This window comes from Pseudophryne corroboree, chromosome 5 (assembly GCF_028390025.1).
Source record: "Pseudophryne corroboree isolate aPseCor3 chromosome 5, aPseCor3.hap2, whole genome shotgun sequence".
In the NCBI taxonomy this organism is placed as follows: Eukaryota; Metazoa; Chordata; class Amphibia; order Anura; family Myobatrachidae; genus Pseudophryne; species Pseudophryne corroboree.
In genome coordinates, this window is record NC_086448.1 from 109304232 (window position 1) to 109331624 (window position 27393).

Below are 27393 nucleotides of genomic sequence, written 5' to 3' on the forward strand. Positions count from 1 at the left end.
AGTACTTTGTATGGCATCATGCGCTGGTGCGTTCCCCCCTCCCCCCATAACACTTGCAGGGAGAGAGAGGAGACCATAGCCTACTTGGACCCTCCGCTATGGAGAGAGACTGCTGTCGCTGAGCAGCAGCAGCAGTCTCCCCTTTCTCCCTGCCTGCCGTGCTACTGACCCAGACCACTCCAGCCGGCCTAAACCCATAGTTTCTGCAACCTCCCCTCCCTCCCTACAGCGCCTCTGGTTTTAAGTGCAGATGCAGGCTAGTAGGAAGTACTGAGCCCTTAGGGCACTCAACTGCAAGCTGCCACAGTACTGGCCGGAGAGTCCTTAGGATGGTCCCCTAGTCCCAGCACCAAGACGCTCCAGGCGATCAGCTTCTCCATGGTCAATGGACTTCATAATGTCACATGTTTGGGGGACGGAGCCGGCCCAGGCAGCATTTTTGCCTTCTTGGAAAGGGCCTTCAATTTCTATTGCAGCCCTTGAGCCTCTACTGTAGTCCTCCAAATTCAGATTTAATTTACAAACTTAATATAAATTATGGGCATACAATATGAAGAATCTGAGCTTAAACATTTCCCATGATGAACGAGTTATAGGGGGTTTTGAGTAATCTCTAGGGGAAAATGATCAAAGCTCTTATTGAACTGCTACTTTATTATGATCTCTTGTTGGATAGCACTAGCCATAATAATTGGATCATTCTTCAAGCTGACATGTGTATTGATTGCTGAAAGTTCAGGAATATGACCCCTCGCGAAACAAGTAAAATAAAATATCTTGGAATACCATATTCTTGCTGTAGGATTACATTTTGATTTTCTCATGAAGCCTTTAACATATAGGCTGGCATGGTGCACCTGTTATTGTTATATCCTGTGTTATTATAATCTTTGTTGCTGTGGGAACCATGTAATATTAATATTGTAATAACTACATGATTTTCATTGACCTTAATAGATGTTTTGGTGGTGAAATAAAATGGTTACAGAAACACCCAGGATATACCTGTAATGCTTTAATGTACAAGAAAAAGAAAATATACATACAGTAGATTGAAATGTTTTTATCCTTTCCAGTTACTACAATCTAATACCTCGGGATTCACAGTAATTGATTGATTATCCTGGAAATGTAAACGCCACCAGATTGCACCACTTCTGATACTTTATTATTACTATTATTATTATCCTTTATTTATATGGCGCCACAAGGGTTCCGCAGCGCCCAATTACAGAGTACATAAACAAATAAACAGGAAAACAGTAACTTACAGTTGATGACAATATAGGACAAGTACAGGGTAAATAAACATAGTTACATCAGCAGATGACACTGGAATAAGTATCAGGTGGCAGAAGACTGCTGGATTTGGTGCAGTTGAAGATTATTAAAGTAAGAAAAAGGATAAGCACATGAGGGAAGAGGGTCCTGCTCATGAGAGCTTACATTCTAAAGGGGAGGGGTAGACAGACAGGGGTGACACAGATGGGGTACATAGAGAGCGTGGAACAGAGGGTTAGGATGAGATTTGGCTGGGTTTGGTGAAGAAGTGGGTCTTGAGAGCCCGTTTAAAGTTTTGTAGAGAGGTGGAGAGTCTGAGGGGGAGAGGTAGGGAATTCCAGAGAAGTGGTGCAGCACGTGAAAAATCATGGAGATAGGAGTGAGAGGAAGTAATCTGTAGGCAGGAGAGTTGGCGTGCATTAACAGAGCAAAGAGGACGGGTGGGAGTGTAAAGGGAGATAAGGTCAGAGGGGTGTCGTATGGTATGCCGGCGCTCGTGCTCCCGGCGCCCAGCATACCGGCGCCGGGAGCCCGACCGCCTGCATACCGACAGCGTGGAGAGCGCAAAGGAGTCCCTTGCGGGCTCGCTGCGCTCGCCACGCTGCGGGCACGGTGGCGCGCTACGCGCGCCACACTATTTTATTCTCCCTCCAGGGGGGTCGTGGACCACCACGAGGGAGAATAGTTGTCGGTATGCCGGGTGTCGGGATTCCGGCACCGGTATACTGTGCGCCGGGATCCCAACATTCGGCATACAGAAGACCACCCGGTCAGAGATGTAGATGGGGAGGAGTGGATGAGGGTTTTGTAAGCGAGTGTGAGAAGCTTGAAATGGATTCTGAAAGGGAAGGGAAGCCAGTGAAGGTCTTGTAAGAGAGCAGAGGTGGACGTAGTGCGTTTGGTGAGGAAAATGAGCCTGGCAGCAGCATTGAGGATAGATTGGAGTGGAGAGAGGTATTTGTCAGGAATGCCAGTCAGGAGGAGATTACAGTAGTCCAGTCTGGAGATGACCAGTAAGTGGATAAGAATCTTAGTAGCATCCTGGGTCAGAAAGGGTCTGATCCTGGAAATATTTTTTAGATGAAAACGGCAGGTTTGTGAGAGGTGCTGAATGTGTGGTTTGAAGGAGAGGGAGGAGTCAAGGACTACTCCAAGACAGCGCACTTGGGGGCTAGAGGAGATAGTAGTGCCATCAATAGATAATGAGATTGTAGGAGGTGAGGTTATGCGGGAGGGAGGGAAGATGATCAGCTCGGTCTTAGACATGTTAAGTTTAAGAAAGCGCTGGGACATCCAGGAAGAAATAGCAGAGAGACAGTTGGAGATATGAGTGAGGAGAGCAAGGGAGAGGTCTGGAGAGGAAATATAGATTTGAGTGTCCTCAGCATAGAGATGGTATTGGATACCAAAAGAACTAATGAGCTTACCTAGTGAGGACGTATAGGGAGAGAAGAGGACCAAGGACAGAACCTTGGGGTACATCTACAGTTAGTGGAAGTGAGGGGGAGGTGGAGTCATGAGAGGAGACAGAGAATGAACGGTCAGAGAGGTAGGAAGACAGCCAAGAGAGGGCAGTATCACGCAGACCAATGGAGTGAAGGATTTGCAGTAGGAGAGGATGGTCCACAGTGTCAAAAGCAGCAGAGAGATCAAGTAGAATAAGTAAAGAGTAGTGTCCCTTAGATTTAACATCATGGAGGTCATTGCATACTTTTGTAAGGGCAGTTTCGGTGGAGTGGAGAAGACGGAAGCCAGACTTGAATGGGTCAAGCAGTGAGTGTGAGGAAAGAAAGGAAGTAAGGCGGTTGTAGACAATACGCTCAATGAGTTTGGAGGAGACAGATGGGTCGGTAGTTGGAGAGAGTGTTTGGATCAGGGGTAGGTTTTTTAAGAATAGGAGAGATGAGTGCATGCTTGAATGCAGAGGGGACAGTGCCTGATGAGAGGGAGAGATTGAGAAGGTGGGAAAGATGGGAACAGGCAGAAGGAGAGAGGTAGCAGAGGAGGCGGGAGGGGACAGGGTCAAGTGGGGAGGTGGTGAGGGGATAGGAACAAATGAGGGCCATGACTTCCTCTCCAGATGCATGGGAGAAAGATGTCAGAGTTGGTGGGAGGGATGGGGAGGGGTGGTAAGGGATGGGAGGAGGCTGGTTACTGATGGTCTGGTGTGATGTGATGTCCTGACGTATGGAGTCAATTTTGGATGTGAAGTAAGTGGCAAAGTCAAGAGCAGAGAGTGAGGAAGGGAGACGAGGTGGAGGTGGGCAGAGGAGTGAGTTGAGAGTGGCAAAGAGGCGCCGGGGGTTGGAAGACTGGGAGAAGATGAGGTTCTTAAAGTATGACTGTTTAGCAAGAGAAAGGGCAGCACTGAAGGATGAGAGCATAAATTTGAAATGGAGGAAGTCTGCCTTAGAGTGTGATTTCCTCCAGTGTCGCTCAGCGGTACGTGAGCATTTTTGCAGATATCTGGTGCATTTGGCTGCCAGGGTTGAGGTGTTAATTTGTGAGGGTGAATAGTGGTTGGTGGAGCAACAGAGTCAAGAGCAGAAGTAAGGGAAGCATTGTATGTGGAAGTGGCCTGTTCAGGGCATGAGAGAGAGAGAATAGGAGAGAGAAGTGAGTCAAACAGGGAGGAAAGGAAAGTGGTGTCAATAGCTTCAATGTTACGCTTAGTGATGGTAGCCTTAGGAGGTAAAGATGGGGAAGTCGAGAGAGATAGGTTAAAGGAGAGCAGGTGGTGGTCAGAGAGGGGAAATGGGGGGTTGGAAAAATCAGAAATATCACAGCGGTGAGTGTAGACCAGATCCAGTGAGCTTGTTGAAAAAAATAGTCTAAAAGATTACAGTAGCAGAGCTCCCAGACCCTTATTTTGAAACTCTATTTTAAAGCATATATACAGAATAACCCCAAAATGATGACATTACACAACAGCCAACGATCGCATTCTCTAAGAGTGTGGGAAAGCACTGTTGGCAGATTTACTTTGTTGTCTTTTGCCCCAAAACTAATCTCTGTATGGAACAATTCATATTTATTTTCCATTCAGAATAGGTCTGTCCTGGGTACTGTATACACCCCATACGTCCTTGTCCAATGCCCCTGGTGACTCCTAAAGAGTTAGTACAGTATGTCTGGAGAAATGTGTATAGTGTGGAAAGTTCTAAGAATCATTTCTTGAATTCTTTTAGATGGTGAGATTTATTTACTTCAATCCATTACAGGGGCCTAATCATATAGCCAGCCATCCTATAGTTGATTAGATTGCTGTGCTCAGCCTCCTCCGTCGGCCCCCCTCCTCTTTGCCCGGAGTGCCGTAGAGTCTGCGCAGATCTCTGGGAAAATGGTGTGGCGGCCATTTTCCCTGAGATCGCTCTAGTGTGCATGCGCAGAACGCCGTGAAAATGTCCACTGCGCCGTTTTCACTGGGTTCTAGCGGCGCTGCGGATGCCGGCGCTGGACTTCGGAGGGGTAAGTATTTTACAAATGGGTGCAGTGTGTGCGGTGGGGGCCCCCTCTGGACTCAGTGGCCCGTGTGCACCGCACACACTGCACCCATTATAGAAACGCCAGTGGCAGTGACTATCTGGTTTCAGGGTGGGCCTTGTGATTTGTGTCATTGGGAAGGGAGCTGGATACCTTGAGTGGAGTATAGTGAGACGGCAGAAGGCCCCTCCCCCCTTCCATTTAGGCCTGGTTGTTGGAGTTTGCAGTTGGCTACACTGTCAGTAGCATACCTCCCAACATTCTTCTTTGAGAAAGAGGGACACACGCGCGGCGTAGCCGCGCATGCTCCTGAAAAGGGCGCGTGGCTTCATGGGAGGACCCGCGATCACGAGCCATTTTCATCACTGAGGGGACATGACCAACGCTCCGTAAGCTGTTGGCATGCCCCCTCTCCTCCTGTCTCCAGTGAATAAACGCTGTGCACATGCGCACAGTGTCTGTTCACCAGCAGAGCAGCGAGTGCAGGTGCCTCCCAACTACACCCCCACCGCGGGACACAGCGGCCCGCGGGTGGGACAACGGGACAGTCCCAAAAAATCGTGACTGTCCTGCGAAAATCGGCACAGTTGGGAGATATGCAGTAGGGCTGTTCTTTCTTGTGACACCATATGCCCCCTTTTTAGTTAATAAGTCCAGTTTAAAACTAAATAAAAGCGGACCCTTTTCCCTGCCAATATATGCCTCTGAGTCTGTATTTTAGGTAAGTACAGGGGCGGATCCAGCAGAAAATGATAGGGGGGGCACTATGGAAGGGGCAAGAACATTTGCGTGCGGCTTCGGTGCATGTGAGGTGCCACTTCTTATACAATGCCCACAGTTGTAGCGCTCATTATGCAATGTCCACTGTACACTGGTAGTGCCCCTTATATAGAACCCCATAGTAGTGGTGCCCCTTATGCAATGCCCGTATTGCCCCCAGCAGTAATGTTGCCTGTAGTAATGCCCCCAGTCATTATGCCCTCAGTGGTAATGCCCCTGCAGTTATGACCCCAGTAGTTTACCCCCCCCCCCCTTAGTTTAGCCTCCCAGTGGTAATGCCCCCAGTAGTTTAGCCACCAGTAGTAATGCCCCCCTGTAGTTTGCCCCATTGTAGTTTAGCCCCTGTAGTTATGCCCCCCTTGTAGTTTAGCCCCCAGTAGTAATGCCTCCAGTAGTTTGGCCCCTGTAGTTATCCCCCAGTAGTTTGGCCCCTGCAGTTATGCCCCCTGTAGTTTGGCCCCCCTGTAGTTTAGCCCCCAAGTAGTAATGCCCCTGTAGTTAAGCCGCCAGAAGTAATGCCCCTGTAGTTACGCCGCCAGTAGTAATGCCCTCCTGTAGTATGCCCCCAGTAGTTAGCACCTTTGTAGTTGGCCCCCAGTAATAATGTCCCCCAGTAGATGCCCCCCAGTAATAATGTCCCCCTGCAGTTTTCCCCCAGTAGATGCCCCCCAGTAATAATGTCCTCCAGTAGTTTGCCCCCAGTAGTAATGCCCCCTAGGAGTTTGCCCCCAATAGATGACCCCCCAGTAGTAATGCCCTCCTGTAGTATGCCCCCAGTAGTTAGCACCTTTGTAGTTGGCCCCCAGTAATAATGTCCCCCAGCAGTTTGCCCCCAGTAGATGCCCCCCAGTAATAATGTCCCCCAGCAGTTTGCCCCCAGTAAAAATGTTCCCCGGTAGCTGCCCCCAATAGATGACCCCCCAGTAGTAATGCCCCTAGGAGTTTGCCCCCAATAGATGACCCCCCAGTAGTAATACCCCCAGTAGATGCCCCCCAGTAATAATGCCCCCAGTAGATGGCATCCAGTAAAAATGTTCCCAGTAGCTGCCCCCAATAGATGACCCCCCCAGTAGTAATGCCGCCTGTAGATGCCCCCCAGTTATAATGCCCCCAGTAGTTTGTCCCCCGTAGTAATGCCCCCCCAGTAGTAATGCCCCTTGCTGATGCCCCCCCAGTAGTAATGTCCCCCCGCAGTTTGCCCCCAGTAGATGCCCCCGCTGCATTAAGGAAGAAAAAAATCATCATACTTACCGAGGCCCGTTCCCGCTTCCAGACCGCTGCAGTACTCCTCCTCCCTGGGCGTCCGCTCCTCAGTCAGCACTATGAGAGAGACGTCATGACTGACGTCTCTCCCATAGCGCACGCCACACAGTGACAGCGCCGGAAGCTGGAGCTCAGTACTGAGCTCCTGCCTCCGGCTGCCGCTGTGCAGGGAGACGGGTGCCCGCTGGTAACACAATCTCAGCGGGCACCCGTCATCTCCCTGTGCGGCGCCGGGGGGGGGGGGGGGGCGGGGGACAGAAGGCCACAAATGACAGGGGGATCACGAGCCCGAGTGCCCCACCCCCCCCGGGATCCGCCACTGGGTAAGTATATGTTGTTTGTCAACTGTCTGACATCAGTCGATATGGAGTTTATGAGGAACACTGGTGTTCAGTACTGCAGTTAGAGCTCCTATACTCCCAACACATCCCCACACAATCTTTTGCTGCTCTACACATGCAGCCATTTTGCATCCAAATCCATGCTCCCCGGTGGAAAACTAGGTGTAGAAGATCAAGATATAGAGAAGGTCCATTTGCTTTTTGCAAATGACCACTGTAATGTTTCCAGAGGCGTCACCAGGTGTGGGAACACCCGGTGCGCACTCTGCATTACAAGAACCCCACCCCCCTCTTCCCACACTCACCCCGCCGGAGCCGCGGGCGGCCGAGAAGGGTGTGTGGTCTAATTTAAAGGGGCGTGGCCTTGCGGGTCTCCTCTTCTTCACTCCGGGGGGTGTATCCAGCTTCCTCGGAAATGCTGGCTGCCCCCGGAGACTAAGCGGCGTGCAGTGGCGGCTCCTTTTCTGTGACAGGAGCAGAGTGCTGCAGAGGATTATCACACTGCAGCACTCGGCTCCTGTCACTGCAGAAGAGCCAGTACTTGGTGTCACCCCTTCCGTGGGTGACACCTGGGTGCGGGCCGCACCCCCCGCACCCACCTTCTGACGCCACTGATTATGTTTCACAGCGTTTTTATACAGTATGTGAATTTAAATAAACAGTTTTTGGGTCAAGCTTTTAACTTTTCTGTTTATTTTGCCAAACACATTTTATTTATGCGATGACAAATTCATCATGGTAGGATAAAAACAATGTCAAAATCTTGTTTTTCATTAGAGATAGAAGGACATTTTGTTTTCTTTAGGAATGCAAGGACATTTCGTTCTGCTATGTCTTCTGTTCATTGTTTTCCAAACTATTGTTATTAATCCCAGAATCCCATCCAAAGCCAGTTCTATTGGTTCCAACCGTTTCATAGAATGATTCCTGACACCGCAATCTGCGTGGCTCAGACTTTCATGTCACATCCAAGATTCCTCCAAATACAGTGGGTGACACACAACGTGTACACAACTGTTTTAGAAGTGTGCGCAATCTGAAAGAAGCATTTTCATTTTTACTCCTTGATTAACTGTTAAACTTTTATTCTTGGTGAATGTGGTCTGTTTACAGAAATATGTCATATTATTTTCAATTAAATATGCCTTGTCCATTATCAAATAAAGTTTTCAAATTATTTATAAAAAAAAACAGTTATAATACATAATCCCTTGCCTTCATATACGCCACAGCAGCAGTATACAACATGTGGCCCTCCCGGTGCTGTGGGACTACACATCGCAGCATGCCATGCCAAAGTTTTAGCATGCCCTAATAGCAAAACTGTGACAGTGCATGCTGGGATGTGTAATTCTACAGCAGCTGGATGTGCGCATATTGAATATCCCTACTGTAGTTTTAACGTTTTGCAGCAAAAGGTGGAATTAAATTAAGTAAGGACTTAATTAAGAGAGAAGCTTAAATGGCGGCAATATTCAGAATGCTGATACTTTTATAGCACATGGCAATCCAAATGTACTGAACAACTATTTTTTTTCAGGATGAGAAAGGATTTCAGTAAATGACAAGTGTAAGAACTCTTACACATTCTTCAGTAGACTTGAGGGGCAGATTGCAGGCATATGCGTCTTTGCTGCCACCCTATAACTACACCTCCGGCAATACCACACTATGCTTGGCGGTGATTGTCATTATATATGGCATTGGCTGCCCACTTCATTAACCTCAAGTTTGTTGCCACCAGACAAAGAAGAGAAGCCAGTGGGAGTAAGGCTGAATTGTGTCACAGCAGCTGTTTTAAATTATAATGTAGCCATGGGCCTGATTCATTAAGGATTGCAAATGCAAAGCTGCTTGCATACCACCTTCTCCTTGCATTTGCGATGCGATTGCATTTCAGATGAACTCTGCGACCATCGCTTCAGTTTACTGAGCCTTGCCGTCGCAGTGCGGCTTGTTGGGCCAAGGTAACTGTGTCTCACGACGCAGTCTTTGGCCTCAACACTCTGTCGCTCCCTGTGAACGCCTCTGCCTGTCAATCAGTCACAGGCGTTTGCATTTTAGAGAAGAGATTGCAGGACTGTTCTGCACATGCGCAGTCCCCGAATATCAGCTAAATGCAATAAGGATTATTTTTGCTGCATTAGCAAGAAAAAATATTGAGCAATAATGTCATCAGTAGAAGTAATGTCCAGTTACAGCACCAGCTTACTACCTAGTAATGTTACAAATAGCAGTATTGCAAAATTATGTTATTAGTAAGCATGCCCAATAATGACCCCAACAGCAATCATAATAACCAGTAATGTCAACAAGTCATGTCACAACCAGTAGTAATGTCCAAAAATTCTACTAGTAATAGTCAATAAATCCAATATTAGTCATGCCCAATAAAGTCTCCACATTATATCACCAAAAGTATTGTTGCCCAGTAGTGGCAATAAATTATGCCCAATAAAGCCAACAATAGCAGAAATGCCAAATTATAATTTTTTTGTGGAAGAAAATAAAAGGATATATAAGTGTTCCGTGTTACAAACATGTGTGTGCTTTATTTTGATATTTAATTGTTATTAGCCACGGCAGTGGCTCATTTCTGTTTTGCATTTTGTTATGTATTTTATGTTATACTTCTGTTTCTGTTCCCCGTGGGTGTCATGGGGTGTCTGGAGTCCACCCTTAAGTAGAGGGTACTGTTATGAACCACAAGCAGTGGTTCATTCCTGTTCATGTATTTTATGTTATAGTTCTCTTGCAGGCCAGGATTTTCCTTTGCTCTGGATTAGAAAGATTCTTGTTTGCTACCGGTGGTGAGTCTGTGTAATTGCAGCCTGTTCACATGTGTTCAGCCTCACCTGTCAGTTAATTGCACCTGTCAATTGTGCAGCAGGGCAGCTGCACAACATAATTAATTAGGTTCTCTGCAGCTTTTGGAGGGCTGCCTGTTATATTCTGTCTCAGTGCATTACACAGATGCCGGTGATAGTTTCTGAGCTTCTGTCTAGCAGTTTCTGTCTAGCTGCTTCCAGTGTCTGATCCAGTGTCTGATCCAGTATCCTGCCTTGAAGCATTCCTGTCCAGAAGTCCTGTGGCTTTGTCTGTGCCTGATCGAGTATCTGGCTTCTCGGTGTCCACCGGTCTGTCGTTTGGGATTCTGCCTGTCCTCCGGTCCTGAGAGCCTGTGTCTGCTACATTGGGGGTTCCTGTCCATTTGCCAGTATTTGTACCGGTTTCATGAGTAGCGGCTTTGCCACGTCCTTCGGCCTAGGCCGCTGTATTCTTTTGTTATACTAGTTACTGGTGTTTTGCAGAAGGTTCTGCATATGCTGTGTCCCCGCCGGTACACAACAGTATTGTGTCGGCGTGTGGACAGCATTCCCTTTGTTGTTGTTTATCCTGGCAGCTGTGCCGCATATACATTTAGTTTTAGGTCTCTTAGTAGCCCCTAGCTCTCTGTTTTGTTTAGTTAGAGGTCCCCTTGTTATCATCCCGTCACGGTTCACGCCTTGTCTCACATTAAGACCTGGGGGCATCGGAGTTGGGCAGACCTAATCCGCACTTCAAACATGGCTGCCGGAGGCCCAAGAAACCATAGTCTCGCAGGCGTGAACTGACCATGCGGGTGAAACAACGGAGGTAGGTTGCTAGGGGTTACCATCACACCTTACCTTTATTTCAGCGTCACATTCTGGTGCTTTGGAGTTGCTACACTACACCTCTTTGTTCAGAGCACCAAGAACGTAACATTATCATCGGCCATACAACAAAAAAGAAACAAAGCTAAATAGTAGTTTTTTCTTTTTTGGCCCAGTCCAGTCCGGTCTAGAATCCGGTCCTGTCTAGAATCCAGTCCAGTGTGCAGAACCCAGTCCAGTGTTAAAAAATCCAGTCCAGTCTTGTCTTGTCTAGTTTGAAATCCTCCTATGTCAACTATGCAAGCCCTGCAGGCGTCTCTCTCAGCCCTAAATTCTACTTTCAGGGCTTTGAGACCTGAGCGGCTGGAAGTTTTGCAGCAATCCTTAAAGCAACTGCAAAACCTTCTGACCAAAATTTTGCTTATCTTGCCAGAAGTCGTTGAGAGTTCATCTATCTCTAAAGAGACTCTTGCTCACAATATGGTGACAAGAGAATCCTCAGGTTTAATTGGAGAGAAAAGGTTTAAAAGTTTTCTGCGGCCCAGGCTCTCCGAAGAGGAGCGTCTGCGTCGCCGAAACTTAAATTTATGCCTATATTGTGGGGGTTTAGGCCACTATCTGCAGACCTGTGAGTTGCGCAAGCCAAAGTGTGGCGACAAGTCCTGCCCTCTGGCCAAGTTGAGTCAGGATTCAAGACCTACTCCTGTCTCTACTGTAGCAGAGGTACTTGTCACAAAACCCACACTAAAAAGCACTCTGTCCTATAATTGGGGTCCTTGGGATAGGGAGCCCCATTATAGATTCAGGAACCAAAGGAGAATGTTTCTCTCCTCTCTTGAATTTCCTTTTGAATCAGAGTTGCAAACCCTGGTAGTGGAAGCCCGGGGTCCCGATGCGGTGCCCGATGCCTGGGGTCCCAAAGCAGAGCCCGATGCCCGGGGTCCCGAAGCGGAGCCCGATGCCCAGAGTCCTGGAGCAAAGCCCGATGCTCTGGGTCATAGAGGGACATTAGATATAATAGCTCTGGTGTCAATACCAGAAGGGGTCTCAGAAGCTGTTACCCCAGGTAGGGACTTGAAAAGCGCAACCCCAGAAAAGGTGTCTAAAGCCATAGTTCTAGAAGGGAACTAAAGATGCAAAACCCCAGAAGGGATCTTTGAAGTAATATCCCCAAGTGGGGTCTCGAGAGACACTTCCCCAGAGAAGGGTCTAGAGGTCGCTTCCCCAGGAAAGTACTCAAGAGGCATAGCGTTAGTGGAGGTTCTGAAGGTTATAGCTTCAGCAAAAGTCCCAGAGGTCATAATCCCGGGAGAAGTTCTGATAATTATCAACTCAGAGAGGGAGGCTGACGGCCCGGTCCCAGAGAGGGAGGCTGACGGCCCGGTCCCAGAGAGGGAGGCTGACGGCCCGGTCCCAGAGAGGGAGGCTGATGGCCCGGTCCCAGAGAGGGAGGCTGATGGCCCGGTCCCAGAGAGGGAGGCTGACGGCCCAGTTTCAGAGAGGGAGGCCGATGGCCCGATCCCAGAGAGGGAGGCCGACGGCCCGGTCCCAGTAAAAGAATCCGAGGTGCTGACCCCAGCGGGGTTCCCGAAGGCCACTGCCCAAGCGGGGTTCCCGAAGGCCACTGCCACAGTGGGGTTCCGAGGGCCACTGCCCTAGAGGGGGTTCCGAGGGCCACTGCCCCAAAGAGGGTCCCAAAGGCCACAGCCTCGAGTAAGGTCAGTAGTGACCTGGTCCTAGCAAAGCACTCTACTCAGTCAGATGGGAAGGAAGCAGATCCTGGCTCTGTTGATATCTCAACATCTATAATCTTTGATGGGGACTTAGTCCAATTTCTGGCGCTTTACAAACACTATTACATCATTATGTTGTCTAGACCATTTCTGGGCATCACTTCAAAGAACCTTGTGCTCTATCTGATATATTCATTTAGAGGGGAGCCTTTTGAGTGGGCGTCCAACTTAATGAAAACTGAAGATCCCATTCTTCAGGATCCCCCGGCATTCAGTGATGCAGTTATTAAGAGATATGGTTCCAAAGAAATTGGTTCAGGTTCCTCTAGGTCACCCGTCTTATCTGCTGAGAGTCCACCGTATACTGTAAACTCGGCACAAAAGCCTCAGCCCATTGTTTTGACTGCAGGATGTGCTTTTCTGTCTTCTTCTAGTAGTAGTACTTTGCCTGAAAGTTCAGCTGCCAAGGTAAAAGAACCAATCTTTGGATTGAACCCAGCCTTGCTGGAAGGTACCATCAGTTCAGACAATGTTTGGGGAATTACCTTGGTCAGACCTCAAAAAAAAGAAGAAAAATAAATAATTATTGACTCTTGGGCACTGTTATGAGCTCATTCCTGTTTTGCATTTTGTTATGTATTTTATGTTATACTTCTGTTTCTGTTCCCCGTGGGTGTCATGGGGTGTCTGGAGTCCACCCCTAAGTAGAGGGTTCTGTTATGAACCACAAGCAGTGGTTCATTCCTGTTCATGTATTTTATGTTATAGTTCTCTTGCAGGCCAGGATTTCCCTTTGCTCTGGTTTAGAAAGACTCTTGTTTGCTGCCGGTGGTGAGTCTGTGTAATTGCAGCCTGTTCCCATGTGTTCAACCTCACCTGTCTGCTAATTGCACCTGTCAGTTGTGCAGCAGGGCAGCTACACAACATAATTAATTAAGTTCTCTGCAGCTATTGGAGGGCTGCCTGTTATATTCTGTCTCAGTGCATTACACAGATGCCGGTGATAGTTTCTGAGCTTCTGTCTAGCTGCTTCCAGGGTCTGATCCAGGGTCTGATCCAGGGTCTGATCCAGGGTCTGATCCAGGGTCTGATCCAGTATCCTGCCTTCAAGCATTCCTGTCCAGAAGTCCTGTGGCTTTGTCTGTGCCTGATCGAGTATCTGGCTTCTTGGTGTCCACCGGTCTGTCGTTTGGGATTCTGCCTGTCCTCCGGTCCTGAGTGCCTGTGTCTGCTACATTGGGGGTTCCTGTCCGTTTGCCAGTATTTGTACCGGTTTCATGAGTAGCGGCTTTGCCGCGTCCGTCGGCCTAGGCCGCTGTATTCTTTAGTTATACTTGTTACTGGTGTTTTGCAGAGGGTTCTGCATATGCTGTCACCGCCGGTACACAACAGTATTGTGTCGGCGTGTGGACAGCATTTCCTTTGTTGTTGTTTATCCTGGCAGCTGTGCCGCATATACGTTTAGTTTTAGGTCTCTTAGTAGCCCCTAGCTCTGTTTTGTTTAGTTAGAGGTCCCCTTGTTATCATCCCGTCTCGGTTCACGCCTTGTCTCACATTAAGACCTGGGGGCATCAGAGTTGGGCAGACCTAATCCGCCCTTCAAACGCGGCTGCCGGAGGCCCAAGAAACCATAGTCTCGCAGGCGTGAACTGACCACGCGGGTGAAACAACGGAGGTAGGTTGCTAGGGGTTACCATCACACCTTGCCTTTATTTCAGCGTCACGTTCTGGTGCTTTGGAGTTGCTACACTACACCTCTTTGTTCAGAGCACCAAGAACGTAACATTAATAAAGTAAATAAAAAACAGACATACCTAATAATATGGGCCAGGGTTTGCAGGTTTAAACAGAATGTTGTTTTTTGAAAAAAAACAAACACTTGTTTTTTTATTACGCTGTAACGTCGGGCACGGCGCCGTGACTTCTTAAAAGCCTATTATGCTATAAATGTAAAGCTAGTTTTTTAGTTTTTTTTTTATTTCAAATGTTTAATGCCTACTGCTAATACTTAACTCCTCCTTTTTGTTTGTATATTTGTCTGAAAAGTGCTTTAGTATTTTCCATTTTGTATTACTATTAAGATTTATTTAGTTAGAAGTAATAAGTAGGACTAATGCTTAACATTAACTTATTCTTACTTTCAATTTAATCTATCTCTGAGTGTACTTTGTATGTTTTAATATGTGTACTCTGTCTGCATACATTCGGATGTAATAGGAATAATAAGCAGTAAAAAAATGGCTTTATTGAAGATGTTAAATAAATCATATCAAAGCTAATAACTTTGGATTGGTAATGTTAGGAAGCACTAAAACATGGTTGGTCAAGGTTTTTAATGCAATGTTTCACAGTATTAATATAATAATCAGGATTAATTTTTGTTTTCATTAAAACATGAATTAAAAAAATGTGGTTTAAAAAAAATGGTTTATTTAAACCAAAGAAATTGGGTTGTTATTTTTTACTTGTTTTTATTCAAACTCTGATATGGTTATTCACCCTGTCACTGCTGATTCAGTTTGGACCAGATCCACTTGTGCAAAACAATTGCAGAAGCACTTTTCCAGTCACTTTGTGTTTCACAACAGCTGACATGGGGGGTAATTCCAAGTTGATCGCAGCAGGAAATTTTTTAGCAGTTGGGCAAAACCATGTGCTCTGCAGGGGGGGCAGATATAACATTTGCAGAGAGTTAGATTTGGGTTGGTTATTTTGTTTCTGTGCAGGGTAAATACTGGCTGCTTTATTTTTACACTGCAATTTAGATTGCAGATTGAACTCACCACGCCCAAATCTAACTCTCTCGGCACATATTATATCTGCCTCCCCTGCAGTGCACTTGGTTTTGCCCAACTGCTAAAAAATTTCCTGCTGCTTTTCAACTTGGAATTACCCCCATGATATGAGTGTTGTAGTGCCAGCGTTTAATTACCCACGCTATTGGCCAACTAGAGTCCAGCAATACATAGGTCATACGAGACGGGGATGTATCAAACCTTTTGTGACACACCATTAAGTTAATGGAGCCCTGCAGGAATGATGTGTAATGTATGGGCTATCACTAAATAGTTATTTAAAAAAACACCTGTTGGGACACTAAACTTAAGAGAGATACTCAGGTATCCCTCACAGAGGGGAGATGGAGTGGTGGAGTGATACAGAGCAAAGTGTGTGATGTGTTTCTCTGAGGAGAGGGGCGGAGTGATATAGCCCCAGAGTGATGGGTCCTGTCAGAACTCCTGAGAGAGCAGGCAAGAGTAGCTGGCCAGTGCATATAACAGTGTATATTCTTTGTTCTGCATCTCTGCTGTAATATTAAACAGGAATCAGAGCTATATACAGCTAAGACCATTCTCATCTTACTGCAGGCAAAGTACAGGTATAACTTCCAAGCTGCAGCGAGGACAAAACATAGTTACATCACAGATGAGTTAATTAAGTAGTTGATTCACTGTGCTCCTGGATCAGCATTTTCTTCCTTTCCCTCTACACTACTACAGCCAGGCCAGGAACTTCTTCCTACTACTGTGACATACCATAAAGACTTAAATATATATGCATATACTTACATAGAGTCTCTTTTAAAGGGTTATTGACCGGTGCACAGGGTTACGGACACAATTATACTCTGTGTTGGTTTACATGCACATTGTACACTTGTTGACGTTATTAATATAGGTGAACTAGGATATTGCGGTGATATTTGCATGCTAATTGTAAGGGTTCAGCACATGTTTGTGAAAACTGTCTGAAGGTAATATAGATCAGCATCACCGATTGATTTAATGTTGCACCGTTCCTGCCACAAGAAGACTCCGGGACACATAGTTCCAGAATAATAGGAATTGTTTAGTATTTTTCCTTGTGCAAGTTGTGAAAGAAACTAGCTTTTCTCTAATGTCCTAAGTGGATGCTGGGGACTCCGTAAGGACCATGGGGAATAGCGGCTCTGCAGGAGACTGGGCACAAAAGTAAAAGCTTTAGGACTAGCTGGTGTGCACTGGCTCCTCCCCCTATGACCCTCCTCCAAGCCTCAGTTAGATTTTTGTGCCACGAACGAGAAGGGTGCAATCTAGGTGGCTCTCCTGAGCTGCTTAGAGTAAAAGTTTAAATTAGGTTTTTTTATTTTCAGTGAGTCCTGCTGGCAACAGGCTCACTGCATCGAGGGACTAAGGGGAGAAGAAGCGAACTCACCTGCGTGCAGAGTGGATTGGGCTTCTTAGGCTACTGGACATTAGCTCCAGAGGGACGATCACAGGCCCAGCCATGGATGGGTCCCAGAGCCGCGCCGCCGTCCCCCTTACAGAGCCAGAAGAGCAGAAGAGGTCCGGAAAATCGGCGGCAGAAGACGTCCTGTCTTCAATAAGGTAGCGCACAGCACCGCAGCTGTGCGCCATTGCTCTCAGCACACTTCACACTCCGGTCACTGAGGGTGCAGGGCGCTGGGGGGGGGCGCCCTGAGACGCAATAAAAATACCTTAGATGGCTAAAAATACATCACATATAGCTCCTGGGCTATATGGATGCATTTAACCCCTGCCAGAATTCACAGAAAAACGGGAGATAAGGCCGCCGAGAAGGGGGCGGGGCCTATCTCCTCAGCACACTGGCGCCATTTTCCCTCACAGCTCCGTTGGAGGGAAGCTCCCTGGCTCTCCCCTGCAGTCACTACACTACAGAAAGGGTTAAAAATGAGAGGGGGGCACTAATTAGGCGCAGTATTAAAGATACAGCAGCTATAAGGGGAAAAACACTTATATAAGGTTATCCCTGTATATATATAGCGCTCTGGTGTGTGCTGGCAAACTCTCCCTCTGTCTCCCCAAAGGGCTAGTGGGGTCCTGTCCTCTATCAGAGCATTCCCTGTGTGTGTGCTGTGTGTCGGTACGTTTGTGTCGACATGTATGAGGAGAAAAATGATGTGGAGACGGAGCAGATTGCCTGTAATAGTGATGTCACCCCCTAGGGGGTCGACACCTGAGTGGATGAACTGTTGGAAGGAATTACGTGACAGTGTCAGCTCTGTATAAAAGACAGTGGTTGACATGAGACAGCCGGCTACTCAGCTTGTGCCTGTCCAGACGTCTCATAGGCCGTCAGGGGCTCTAAAGCGCCCGTTACCTCAGATGGCAGATATAGACGCCGACACGGATACTGACTCGTGTCGACGGTGAAGAGACAAATGTGACTTCCAGTAGGGCCACACGTTACATGATTGAGGCAATGAAAAATGTTTTACACATTTCTGATAATACGAGTACCACCAAAAAGGGGTATTATTTTTGGTGAGGAAAAACTGCCTGTAGTTTTCCTGAATCTGAGAAATTAAATGAGGTGTGTGATGATGCGTGGGTTTCCCCCGATAACAACTGATAATTTCTAAAATGTTATTGGCATTATATCCTTTCCCGCCAGAGGTTAGGGTGTGTTGGGAAACATCCCCTAGGGTGGATAAAGCGCTCACACGCTTGTAAGAACAAGGGCTCTACCCTCTCCTGAGATGGCCGCCCTTAAGGATCCTGCTGATAGAAAGTAGGAGGGTATCCTAAAATGTATTTACACACATACTGGTGTTATACTGCGACCAGCAATCGCCTCAGCCTGGATGTGCAGTGCTGGGTTGGTGTGGTCGGATTCCCTGACTGAAAATATTGATACCCTAGATAGGGACAGTATATTATTGCCTATAGAACATTTAAAAGATGCATTTCTATATATGCGTGATGCACAGCGGAATATTTGCCGACTGGCATCAAGTCTAAGTGCGTTGTCCATTTCTGCCAGTAGAGGGTTATGGACACGACAGTGGTCAGGTGATGCGGATTCCAAACGGCATTTGGAAGTATTGCCTTATTAAAGGGAGGAGTTATTTGGGGTCGGTCTTTCAGACCTGGTGGCCACGGCAACAGCTGGGAAATCCACTTTTGTACCCCAGGTCGCCTCTCAACATAAGAAGACGCCGTATTATCAGGCGCAGTCTTTTCGTGGGCAAGCGGGCAAAAGGTTCCTCATTTCTGCCCCGTGACAGAGGGAGAGGAAAAAGGCTGCAGAAATCAGCCAGTTCCCAGGAACAGAAGCCCTCTCCCGCCTCTGCCAAGCCCTCAGTATGACGCTGGGGCTTTACAAGCAGAATCAGGCACGGTGGGGGCCCGTCTCAATGAATTTCAGCGCGCAGTGGGCTCACTCGCAAGTAGACCCCTGGATCCTTCAAGGGATATCTCAGGGGTACAAATTGGAATTCGAGACGTCTCCCCCTCGCCGTTTCCTAAAGTCGGCTTTACCGATGTCTCCCTCTGACAGGGAGGCAGTTTTGGAAGCCATTCACAAGCTGTATTCCCAGCAGGTGATAATCAAGGTACCCCTCCTGCAACAGGGAACGGGGTATTATTCCACACTGTGGTGGTACCGAAGCCGGACGGCTCGGTGAGACCGATTCTAAATCTAAAATCTTGAACACTTACATACGGAGGTTCAAATTCAAGATTCAGTCACTCAGAGCAGTGATTGCGAACCTGGAAGAAGGGGACTACATGATGTCTCGGGACATCAAGGATGCTTACCTTCATGTCCCAATTTACCTTTCTCACCAAGGGTACCTCAGGTTTGTGCTACAGAACTGTCACTATCAGTTCAGACGCTGCCGTATGGATGGTCCACGGCACCCCGGGTCTTTACCAAGGTAATGGCCGAAATGATGATACTCCTTCGAAGGAAGGGAATTTTAGTTATCCCTTACTTGGACGATTCGCTGATAAGGGTAAGATCCAGGGAACAGTTGGAGGTCGGTGTAGCACTATCTCAGGTAGTGTTGCGGCAGCACGATTGGATTCTCAATATTCCAAAATCGCAGCTGATTCCGACGACTCGTCTTCTGTTCCTAGGGGATGATCCTGGACACAGTCCAGAAAAAGGTGTTTCTCCCGGAGGAGAAAGTCAGGGAGTTATCCGAGCTAGTCGGGAACCTCCTATAACCGAGCCAAGTCTCAGTACATCAATGAAAGGGTTCTGGGAAAAATGGTGGCTTCCTACGAAGCAATCCCATTCGGCAGATTCCACGCAAGAACTTTCCAGTGGGACCTGCTGGACAAATGGTCCGGGTCGCATCTTCAGATGCATCAGCGGATAACCCTGTCACCAAGGACAAGGGTGTCTCTCCTGTGGTTGTTGCAGTGTACTCATCTTCTAGAGGGCCGCAGATTCGGCATTCAGGACTGGGTCCTGGTGACCACGGATGCCAGCCTGCGAGGCTGGGGGGGCAGTCACACAGAGAAGGAATTTCCAGGGCTTATGGTCAAGCCTGGAGACATCACTTCACATAAATATCCTGAAGCTAATGGCCATTTACAATGCTCTAAGCTTAGCAAGACCTCTGCTTCAAGGTCAGCCGGGGTTGATCCAGTCGGACAACATCACGGCAGTCACCCACGTAAACAGACAGGGTGGCACAAGAAGCAGGAGGGCAATGGCAGAAGCTGCAAGGATTCTTCGCTGGGCGGAAAATCATGTGATAGCACTGTCAGCACTATTCATTCCGGGAGTGGACAACTGGGAAGCAGACTTCCTCAGCAGATACGACCTCCACCCGGGAGAGTGGGGACTTCACCCAGAAGTCTTCCACATGATTATAAACCGTTGGGAAAAACTCGACAGGTATTGCGCCAGGTCAAGGGACCCTCAGGCAATAGCTGTAGACGCTCTGGTAACACCATGGGTGTACCAGTCAGTGTATGTGTTCCCTCCTCTGCTATCTCATACCCAAGGTACTGAGAATTATAAGATGGAGAGGAGTAAGCACTGTATTAGTGGCTCCGGATTGGCCAAGAAGGACTTGGTAACCGGAACTTCAAGAGATGCTCACGGAGGATCCGTGGCCTCTACCTCTAAGAAGGGACCTGCTCCAGCAAGGACCCTGTCTGTTCCAAGACTTACCGCGACTGCGTTTGACGGCATGGCGGTTGAACGCCGGATCCTGAAGGAAAAAGGCATTCCGGATGAAGTCATCCCTATCCTGATCAAAGCCAGGAAGGATGTAACCGTAAAACATTATCACCGCATTAGGCGAAAAATATGTTGCGTGGTGCGAGGCCAGTAAGGCCCGACGGAGGAAATTCAAATGGGTCGATTACTACATTTCCTGCAAACAGGAGTGTCTATGGGCCTGAAATTGGGGTCCATTAAGGTTCACATTTCGGCCCTGTCAATTTTCTTCCAAAAAAGAACTAGCTTCAGTCCCTGAAGTTCAGACGTTTGTAAAAGGGGTACTGCATATACAGCCTCCTTTTGTGCCTCCAGTGTCACCTTGGGATCTCAATGTAGTTTTTTGGGTTCCAAAAGTCACATTGGTTTGAACCACTTAAATCTGTGTAGTTAAAATATCTCACATGGAAAGTGGTCATGCTGTTGGCCCTGGCCTGTGCCAGGCGCGCGTCAGAATTGGCGGCTTTATCCTGTAAAAGCCCTTATCTGATTTTCCATTCGGACAGGGCGGAATTGAGGACTCGTCCTCAGTTTCTCCCTAAGGTGGTTTCAGCGTTTCACCTGAACCAACCTATGGTGGTGCCTGCGGCTACTAGGGACTTGGAGGACTCCAAGTTGCTAGACGTTGTCAGGGCCCTGAAAATATATGTTTCCAGGACGGCTGGAGTCAGAAAATCTGACTCGCTGTTTATCCTGTATGCACCCAACAAGCTGGGTGCTCCTGCTTCTAAGCAGACTATTGCTCGCTGGATTTGTAGTACAATTCAGCTTGCACATTCTGTGGCAGGCCTGCCACAGCCAAAATCTGTAAATGCCCATTCCACAAGGAAGGTGGGCTCATCTTGGGCGGCTGCCCGAGGGGTCTCGGCTTTACAACTTTGCCGAGCAGCTACTTGGTCAGGGGCAAACACGTTTGCTAAATTCTACAAATTTGATACCCTGGCTGAGGAGGACCTGGAGTTCTCTCATTCGGTGCTGCAGAGTCATCCGCACTCTCCCGCCCGTTTGGGAGCTTTGGTATAATCCCCATGGTCCTTACGGAGTCCCCAGCATCCACTTAGGACGTTAGAGAAAATAAGAATTTACTTACCGATAATTCTATTTCTCGTAGTCCGTAGTGGATGCTGGGCGCCCATCCCAAGTGCAGATTGTCTGCAATACTTGTACATAGTTATTGTTACAAAAATCGGGTTATTATTGTTGTGAGCCATCTTTTCAGAGGCTCCTCTGTTATCATGCTGTTAACTGGGTTCAGATCACAGGTTGTACGGTGTGATTGGTGTGGCTGGTATGAGTCTTACCCGGGATTCAAAATCCTTCCTTATTGTGTACGCTCGTCCGGGCACAGTATCCTAACTGAGGCTTGGAGGGGGGTCATAGGGGGAGGAGCCAGTGCACACCAGCTAGTCCTAAAGCTTATACTTTTGTGCCCAGTCTCCTGCGGAGCCGCTATTCCCCATGGTCCTGACGGAGTCCCCAGCATCCACTACGGACTATGAGAAATAGAATTATCGGTAAGTAAATTCTTATTATCAACTGTTAACTGATTTATTAAATCATATTGTAACTTCAGGAAATTTGTTTTCTGTTGAGACAAAACTTTGAACAACCATTGTCGTGGGCTCATCCTCCTTACCTCTCTGAAGAGAACCTAGCGTGGAGATTCAGACTACCAGGTAAAAGAGAGCATAACCACTATACATTACCAATTTACCTGCATACTTACCTCACGATGCAAGCAACCCAAGAACACACCTAGTGGAGCATTGCACTTTCAAGTGAGCTTCTGTTAGACTGTGCTAGATGCAGTAAATGAGAGCTAGAATCTAAATGGTTGCTATGAGCAACCTCTCCACTTTATTTCTCTCTAAGGTTTGATACATTTCCCCCCAAATGATATGTACTGTATATTCTGGATAACTTACAGAACTGACACTGAATCCCCCTCATCCTCCACTCACCATCTGAAATCACCCCTTTCCCCCTCATTTCACAGGATAGGTGTGGAGTCTAAAAACAAAGTCTCTGCACATTTTCTTTATCACTTCTGCCTGGCTACCATATAAAAAATCTCAAACACCATGCTGCGGGGAAAGTACTGGTTGGGGCTTGCGGGCTGCCAGTTGGACACCAGGGATCTAGGTACTCGCTACAATGTATATTTGTTTTTGTTTTTCCGTTGGAGCCACTCTCTTAAGTGACCTCACTGGAAATTGAGCTTATAATGGCATTAAGTGGACTGAAGAATGTTAGGAGGCAGTTGAGGATATTAAATTGCTTCTGGGCAAAACTCCAGCTCTCAAAATTCCTGATTTCAGAATTTATTTGGTCTTCTGTGAAAACACCTTTTGGCTTGGATGTGTTGCTCTGTAATTATATTCCATTGGAGTACATTGTTTTATAAAAACAGAAACTTTTTCCATAAAGATAAGATACCAGCTATAGCTGCACAACACATTGTACTTGCCAGTTAAATGATCTACTGAGTCAGCTAGTATGACTGTTGTAGTGATATGTGAAGTACAGACCATACACACCCTCACTGTGCATGCAAGTAACTGAAATCAGCCAGGTCCTTTGCAAATTCAACTTCCTATAAAAAGCAGGAGTGGGTTGCACAAGGACAGGAGGGCAATTGTCCCTTCAGTTGCTTTTATTTAAGAATATAATAAGACATGGACCAGCTCTGAAAGAAATATGTTTCTTTGCTGCATAGTCAAATAATCACCACATGATTACCTGTAAATACAGCATGTGTGGAAATTTGCTACATATTACAAGCTACATTCAGAGTTTTTGGGAACTTGAGTGAGCCTCAATAAAGCAGGCATAACCATGGGGCGGGTTATATGTACCTATAGTACATGCCCCCTTCCTCTCTAAGTCCTTGGCTCTAGTCATAGCTTAGATTTCAGTATATGCTTTTTCTGCAGAAAGTGTCATCTGCTAAATCATAATGGTTAGCTACTTTTTTATAATAAAAGTAAGGGACTGCCCTGCCCCTCCCCATATTTGAAATAGGGAAGGCACACGTGCCGAAAAATGAGTGTGGTCATACAATAGTACTAATTCAAATTACACCACACAGTAGTGCCCCTTTCTCACATTACACCTCATAGTAGTGTCCTTTATTCATGTTACGCCACACATTAGTACCCCTTATACATGTTACTCCACACCCTAGAGCCCCTTATTAACATTATGCTTTACAGTATTACCCCTTATACACATTATGCCACACAGTAGTGCCCCTTATACACATTATGCCACACAGTAGTGCCCCTTACACACTGTGTGTGCACTCCATCTCTTGCCAGGATGTCATTCCCCTGTTCTCCCTGCCCATGACCATGGCCACATGCAACAGCAGCCCACCACCACTGCCGGCACTGAGCTGTGGCTATAAGGCAGGTGTGAGCATTATTTCATCTTGGGGTTCATTTGGCAGGTTTGGTGGCCGTAAGTGGTAAGTGGTGAGCCGAACCTGTAAGGACCCCTGCCAGTATTTGTGTATGTATAAATGTAAAACAAAATGAAAAAAATAAAATAAAAATGTCGGGACCCCAGCGGTCAGGAGGCCGACGGCGGAATCCTGACAGTCGAAATCCTGACATTGAGTGCAGCGTGTCCCCTTGCGTGCTCAGTGGTGAGACTATTATATTCCCCTTTGGGTGGTGTAGACCACCACCCTCGAGGGAATACTGGGCATCTGTCAGGATTTCGACCACCAACGTTGTTTGCGCTTCGACCGCCAGGATCCCAACAGTCAGAAAATTAACTATATATATATATATATATATATATGTATGTATATGTGTGTGTGTACATATACTGTATATCGCCCGAGTCCCTCACAGGCTACCTACTTTTTTTTCTCTCATTCAACTTTACTTAAACAACCTGTCTCCGACTCCCCTCATCAGCGCTTTTTACTTTACAGATCAGTTCTTTGTCTACAGTGCTTGTTGATGGTTGACTGGGCTTGGCTCTGCCCCTTGATAGTGCTATGTGTTAATGCTACAGAGCATGCACTGCACTACAGTGATCAAACTCAAAATAAACTACAGTTGCCGACAGCTCTAAAGGCTGCAGGGAGCTGCAGTTTATTTTGAGTTTCTTCCCAGTAGTGCGGTGCCATACACTGGCACTGGTAACATCGGCTCCTGCCTTCTCTGCCAATCTCTTGACCAAACACTGCCCAGGGGGGCACACCTAGTACTGCCACTACTTTGGGATTCTGCCAGATGGTCATAGGTGCACTGTCAGAATGGTGCCCCTTCTGAGCTGGCAACCGTGGCAAGTGCTATCCTGGGCCAAGGGGTAGATATGCCCCTCTACTTAAATACTGTGGCCACTTACTGTACTTGCTCTCTGTGCCAAAAGTTTACAGAATAATGTCTTGAAAAGTGAGCTGTATACAACATTAAATGATCACATTATTAGTGTCTCTCCCTCTGTAAATGTGCTGTGTATCAAATTCCACATTACTTTGGGGTGGCCTGGCAATGGTGACAGAGAGTCATTTACCCCTCAAACCAGTCCACTCATCATGAATTGGGGATGTCAGTTGCCATGGCTCAGCAATGGGCCAATTACAACCTTGATCTCAAAACGTTTACCTGAACTGTAAATGCAATTCTCTGATATAACTGTTTGCAGCAATGTAGATGACTCGAATGAGGCTGGCCGCTACACCAAATGTTCTGTGAATGTGGAATGTTGGTGTCAGGGGTTAAAAGATGCCTAAATGCCTCTTATATAATTTTTTTCATTTTTTTAAACACTGTCATCTACATAAATTTTCAGTAATGTTTTACCAACAAATATAAACACAATATTTGACATTATGTCTATATTTGGTTATGAGTTTTGAGATGTCGCAATGAAATGTTAATTTGTATCCTGTTTTTTCTTTTGTCAAATTTGTTACATGTTTATACATCAGTCCAAACACCTGAGCCTCATGTAATGTTAAAGGCCAGTGAAAGCCTGGAGGACAGCAAATGTTTAGACACATGTCCAGTTGTGTACAGCTCCACATACAGATATACACTTTTCCTCCCAAGCACACAGTTTGGTGCCCTATTTACGCCAATATGCAATTGCAAAACCATGTCATTATTATCTGCATTTTGATTGGTTCCTTCAGGATTACATTTACTAGCCTTTTTTGAGGATAATCAAATGACTTTTTTTTGACCCCATACAAACCAAAAATTGATGAATTTAAAGTATTGCCAAATCCTACTGCTCCTTCCCACTACAAAGCAAATTCATTTACAATTAAGCATTTTATTTTCTGACTTAGCATGAAATGTTTAAAGAATTTCAGGTGCTTCATTTATTGTTTAATCGCTCTGCAAAGTCTAATGCTATGCCTTTCAGTTCTATTATTGAATAGGTTAATTGTAGCTAAAATCCTTTTTCTCATATATCTGTATAAGCCAATTAACCTCAAGAAGATTATTCTTGGAACTATTAATGGTTTTTCTTTTCTTTTTTTTTGCCGGATAACTTTTAAGAGGGAGAGTTAATAATAAATAAATTGTCATGACCGACCAAAATGAAGGAGATACTTAGTAACTCCTGAATTCATTGTGGTACCCTGCATATATTCATCTGTCAGGGTTATCAACCCGGTATTAGAAAAAAAATGAAATGATAACAGAACAAATTTGAATACGACAAATCTGCATAGATGTACTGAATTGCTGATAATTGTTCCATTTTCACATCAGTGTGGACTCTTTGTTAACACCAAGATATTATATTGAGTGAATAATATTATATAGATCCAGCCAATCAGCTCCAATATGTAAATTAACAGTTAGCAACTGATTGGCTGGTGCGTTGTCACCTTGCACTTATCCCCGCTTTATCACTTCTTTATGCCTTCTCCAGACATAAATACATCTGCCCCACTGTTCTAGAGGATACTATGGAACACTGTGAAAGGGAATAATATTATTTGTCCTGGAGTGCTGAGAGGGTGGGTGGGATGGCTGCTGATTACACAGGCCCAGTCTAGCCTGTGGGACCTGGAGGAGGTAAAGGGCAGCCATGGAGGAAATGGAATGCCGTCCTTGTAGGCGCATGCAGACTCAAAGCATGGAATTCTTAGTCAAAGTTTAGGAAGTGGGTGTGGTCAACAACTCCATGTTTGGCCACACCTCCTATAGCACCTGTGCCCAGTGTATGTCTTGATGCATATCATTTTAATCAGCATAAGCTGCTTGTGTGTCCTACTTGCATAGTAATGAGATTTAGACACATTTAAATGGAAAAAGTCGCACATAAAGACGCTCGGAACTACTGAGTCACGCCACAACATGGCATGACTAGAAGGGCTGTTTGACGTGACTGCAGCAAGGATGTAGGAGGACCCATCTGCAACTGCCATGTTACAGGCTGGGTTTGAAAAACTGCAGTTAGGAGCTGTTGGTTGGTAGTTTATCTCTCTCCAAAGCTTGGTACATAGTCCTTCTAAGTCAAGTGATCAGCCCTCATGCCAGCCTCCCTCCTAGAGGTTTAAACTACCTCATTTATAGCAATCTTTTGGTTTCTCTTCATCATTCATTATTCACATCACTTATCTGATAATGCTAATAATGGCTCATTTATTATCCTGGTACTTCTTTATAAGCAATTTCCAATATATTGTGAAAAGAAATTAAGTTTCTCAGAGAGTGACTTATAATAAATCTTCTCTATATTACAGGAGGATATGGATCATAAGTATTATATTTCTAGAATATTTGGTCCATTGGATTCTGCCAGTCGGGATTTATGGGTCAACATTGATCAAATGGAAAAAGAAAAAGTAAAGATTCATGGGATCCTGTCAAATACACACCGGCAAGCCGCAGTAAGTCATTCTATATGCACTGTTTCTCTTGTGGG

General features: G+C 46.3%; 1 protein-coding gene across 4 annotated transcripts in view; it reads left to right on the plus strand.

The window, feature by feature from the left end:
- Positions 1–27393, plus strand: part of PLXDC2 (plexin domain containing 2) — a 1323386-nt gene that overhangs the window by 533893 nt on the left and 762100 nt on the right. Inside the window, exons 1-3 of one of the 4 annotated variants that reach the window (XM_063921557.1) lie at positions 15743–15895; positions 22067–22169; positions 27212–27358. In XM_063921557.1, the coding sequence (XP_063777627.1) occupies positions 27218–27358 (141 nt within the window). In that variant the 5' untranslated portion in view covers positions 15743–15895; positions 22067–22169; positions 27212–27217. Of the gene's footprint in view, positions 1–15742; positions 15896–22066; positions 22170–27211; positions 27359–27393 lie in introns of those variants that run through there. The other 3 variants (XM_063921558.1, XM_063921559.1, XM_063921556.1) reach the window with 3 other exon arrangements.